General features: G+C 62.6%; 2 protein-coding genes across 2 annotated transcripts in view; both read left to right on the top strand.

The window, feature by feature from the left end:
- Positions 1–1,313, top strand: part of EMIHUDRAFT_470923 (hypothetical protein) — a gene marked incomplete at its 5' end in the record, with an annotated part of 3,577 nt that extends 2,264 nt beyond the window's left edge. Inside the window, one exon of the mRNA XM_005763606.1 lies at positions 665–1,313. Within this exon, the coding sequence (XP_005763663.1) occupies positions 665–977 (313 nt within the window). The 3' untranslated portion in view covers positions 978–1,313. The remainder of the gene's footprint in view (positions 1–664) is intronic.
- A 1,094-nt stretch (positions 1,314–2,407) lies between these two features.
- On the top strand, positions 2,408–4,051 carry EMIHUDRAFT_248025 (hypothetical protein; the record flags this gene model as incomplete). Its single annotated transcript, XM_005763605.1, has 4 exons — positions 2,408–2,571; positions 2,648–2,722; positions 2,794–2,914; positions 3,459–4,051. Coding segments are annotated over 4 exons (953 nt in total), but the record flags the coding sequence as incomplete, so codon positions are not given.
- Between the last annotated feature and the right edge of the window lie 200 nt (positions 4,052–4,251).

Below are 4,251 nucleotides of genomic sequence, written 5' to 3'. Positions count from 1 at the left end.
GGTCGGTGCGTGTCGTGCTTTCCTCGATCCCCCGCCCTCCCCCACCATCTCCGCCGCTTTGGCTCTCCAGCCTCACCACCGGGAGGCGGCGAGGCGAAATCAGACTCGGTCGAGAGACCCCAGATTGGCATCCATGCCTCTCTGGACAGGGTGGCCCGCCACAACGACCCCTGGAATTGCGACTCGCCGCTTTCCTCCCGCTGTGATCCTGTGTGAGCTCTGTGTCTTGATTTGCCAACAACACACCTAAAAGAAAGAAAACCGACAACCCAAGGGAGGGATGGGAGGACGGCACGCCGCCACCACACAGCTCACAGGGATTTCACGGGACTCCCAACTCCACCACGAGCTTTTTTCTTCCTTGCTGCCTGGTTGACTGGGTGTCCTCGAGAGGTGGTGAGTGCCACGGGGGCCCACTGATTGCCACGCCCTCTGGTCGCCTCCTTGCCAATGTGGGGCGGCTCGCTTGACTCGAGTGAGATGCAGTGCGAGACGCCCGTCTTCGATCAGTCTGGCTTCTCCATGGCGGAATACGAAGCGTGAGTTGCCCCGCCCTCCACCGTCAACGCAATCGCGACCCGCCGCGCCTCGCCAGCCCGGCGGGAGCCATCGGCTCCGCCGGCGCAAGCGGACCGAGCCGTGCCGCCCCTGCCACTCCCTGCAGGTACCAGCGCGTGCGCCTCGAGAACGAGTACTACACGACGCTGCTTCAGCTTGCCGAGCCGACCCGCGCGGGCGCGGCAGGAGGCGGTGCTGTGCTGCGTCGAGGGAAGCGCGCGAGCGGCGAGGGCATCGTCTCGCCCGACGCGTCCACCAAGCGCGCCCGCGCGACGCAGTCCAGCCCTCTCCGCGACGTCGGCCCCTTCCAAGCCAACGGCTCGCTCCTCCTTGGCGGCTGGCCGGGGGCGCAGCAGCAACAGCAGCAGCAGCAGCAGCAGCAGCCCATCGTTGAGCATGTGGTCTCGATGGAGGCGTGACGCGCCGCCCTTCGCTCCGCCCTGCAGCGGGCAGGCGCGGCCCGGGTGAGGGGAAGTTCCACAGCCGCGCTCCCGCCTGGAGGGACGCGTGTCCAGTGTTGCCATGTATTTATCGAACGGGGACGGCCCCAGGGCGGGTGTCCCATCGTCGGGAGGGCGGGGTCGGGAGGTCCGGACCGGGGGCCGGCAAGGAGCCTAACGTCTGTCTCCCGTCTCCGCTCCGCTGTTTGGCGCCTGCTGCCTGTGGCCCCGCGCGCCTCGTCCGCCGTCGTGACTGTCACACGCTCAGCTTCGCATACGTTATTTATTCTCAACACATTGGTTTAACATCTTAAATGGAAAAGGAAAGAGTGCAAAAAAACAGAGGCTCGGGCCCATCCCCCCCGCATCCGCGATCCGGGCGCGCGGCGCCGAGCGACGAGCGTGTTCTCGGTGTTCCTGTTCGGAAGAGACTTCGGAAGAGCCTCTGTTCGGGTTTGCGACGACATGCGACATGCGACATGCGTGATGCGAGCCGGGTCCGAGCACCGAGGATCTCTCGGCGGTCAGTGTGGGGGGCCGGGATCGAGCCGCCTCGGGGTGGCGGGCGAGCGGGCGTTTTGAAAAACAGAAAACAGAACACAAGAGGGGCGGCCGGGGGCCCAGCCCCCCCACTGGGAGTAGAAAATACGCCCAAGGGGGCCAAGGAGGCGGCGCGGGGAAGCAGCTAGCATCAGGTGGGAGCAGGGAAGGAATTAGGGTTGGCGGTTGCCTAACGTTGGGAGCTGAACAGTGTTGCTAGTGTTGACAGTAACAACAGAACAACAGTGGGGCTCCCCAACAACACAGTAGCTAACGTTAGGCCGACTGAACAACAGTAAGGAAGGCCTGGCAGTGACCCACGACGATCTCTCTAGTGTCCAGTGCGGGTAATACCCGAAAATACCCGGAAAACCCCAGGTATTTTCGGGTCTACCCGTTTTTTTTTGCCATTTCGTCTGCTGGTGCATCAGAGACTATCCCGGATCCTGCTGACCAAGCTCCTCTTGTAGCTCGATCGGTCACACCGCCATCGCCGTCGGGGAGAGGGGGGACGGCACTGCTTCGGCAGCGTGCACCTCGATCCTGTACCGTGTTTGTTATGCCCCCCCCCAATGAACACTCCAGTGAGGGAGGGCGAGACGATCGAGGGGTCCCGTACCATGCGGAATCGACCCTATCCAGTGCTCAAGTGCTCAAGTGCTTGCTGGCCGCTGGAACAACAGTAACAACAGTAACAAACAGTAACAGCATGGGCTGGGATGAACACTTGAACAACGTTGAGGATTTCAGCCAACAATCGCGCAACTGTTTTAGGCCCCAAATTAACGTTAGGCAATCCTAGGAAGGATGGCGCTTGAACAAGGGTTTCCAGGTTTTAGATCAGTATTGGTGTCGGCACACATCCCCATATGAGTGAGGCCAGCGGAGCGCAGTGCCTCTCTCGCAGGCTGATTTTGGCTGCTTTCGAGCTTGTTTTTGTTTTCAGGCTGGGGGCCCAACCCCCTCAGAGCACAGAGGCGGCGGGCGGGCGCCCACTGACCGAGAGATCAAAAACGCTCGGCCCCGCCATCAAGTGATCAAAAGTTCATCCAGAGAAGGGGAGAGAAAGAAGAGAGGCGCCAGTGATGACGAAGCAGAGACTAGCGCAGACGAGAGCAGGGTAGACCCAGGGTAGACCCGGGGACGGGGGAGTCGGAGCAGACGGCATCGGCCGCCGAGGGAACGTTAGGAAGAGGCACGAGGAGGGCGGCGACCTCAACCGACTATGGAGGAGACCAGTCGCCAGACGACGCAGGGCAGACGACGGGGAGGTGGAGCAGACGCGCAGGGCGAGACGAGGGAGGGAGCAGGACTTTGCGGAGATCAGCAGGAGGATGTACGAAGAGATTAGGAGCAGCAGGGACCCGAGGGACCATGTGTGGAAGACGGCTAGTGCTAGTCCCCCAGCCCAGCGGGAGGACGACCCCGGCTAGTCGCCGACCACACCCACAAAGAACCCTGCACAAAGATCCGGGGACCACAGTTACTTTTTACCCATCTCACAGTAGAGGTGTCCGTTTTTATTTATCGCCATCGGCATCGCCGCGCCCCGCTCGGGCCGGCGCGCGCCCGGCGCCGCCGCGGGACTGCCTGGCCGCGGGCGAGGGGGAGAAGAAAGAAAGAAAACAGACCGGCCAAGGGAGGGATGGGAGAACGGCACAAACCGCTACCTCACTCACAGGGAGTGTGGTGCGTCCGTGCGCGAGCGCTCTCCCATGAGCCATGTTCGCCACCATCAGGTTGCCTTCGGGCGTCTGCCTCCCCGTTTTTTTTCTTCTCGCCCAGTCTCGCAGCGCCCGTACCCGGGTATGAACAATACGCACATCGTTTTTTTATTGTCCCAGAATATGCGCTCGACATCCGAGTCCGTCGGAGTTGAGGAGAGCAACCCGTTCGACCTCATATTCCATGAAATTCAAGGAGGTGCTCGAGAAGCACCGCACGCCACGACGACACATTGACTACGGGTTGCTCAAAGAGCGCATCCGAAGCGGAGTCTCGCGCAAGCGTTTCGAGCAGTTGCTCGCTGATGAGGTTCGCGCTGTCGACGGCGAGTTGCAGGCAATGCAGGCGAGTGCAAGCAGCCTGAGTGTGCGCGAGGTGCATTCGTTTGCGGTCCTGAATTACCTGGCGCTTCGCAAAATCGAGAAGAAGGCGGACAAGTGGTTGGCGGGATCCAGCAGTGGCTCGCTTGTCTCGCAATCCCGCCTCTGCATGCTGCTCCTGAATGCTTCGCTTCCGGTCGAGCTTGCACGCGCGCAGCGAGGCGAGGAGGTGGGGTGCAGCGCGAGCACAGGGGGTGGGTGCGAGGAGAACTGCCCCGTTTGCCTCGACGCCTACAATGCGACGGATCACATCGTCCTGACTCAGTGCGGACACCGCTTCTGCTACTCGTGCATGGCGGAGTGTGCCCTCGCCGGCTTCGAGAGCTGCCCCGTCTGCCGGAAACCGCAGTCGCTCGACCCAACGCTCGCCGCGATCGACAAGCTCCTCGGCACACATGCGGGAGGCAAGTACGACCCGCTCGCAGCGCCGCTGCCGACGGCAGCAGAGGAGGCGGCAGCAGCCAAGCGGCTTGAGGCGGAGGGCGGCTCGGCGGCGGGTTCCGGCGGTGGCGGTGGCGGCGAGCTGAGAGTGCTCACCTGGAACCTGGCCGCAATCTGCTTCCCCTTCAAGGCCCCTTCCTGGCAAATCGCGCTTGGCGTGCTGCTCG

Source organism: Emiliania huxleyi (assembly GCF_000372725.1).
Source record: "Emiliania huxleyi CCMP1516 unplaced genomic scaffold EMIHUscaffold_625, whole genome shotgun sequence".
In the NCBI taxonomy this organism is placed as follows: Eukaryota; Haptophyta; order Isochrysidales; family Noelaerhabdaceae; genus Emiliania; species Emiliania huxleyi.
Note: the sequence above shows the minus strand (reverse complement) of the source record. Positions and strands in the feature narration are given on the sequence as shown.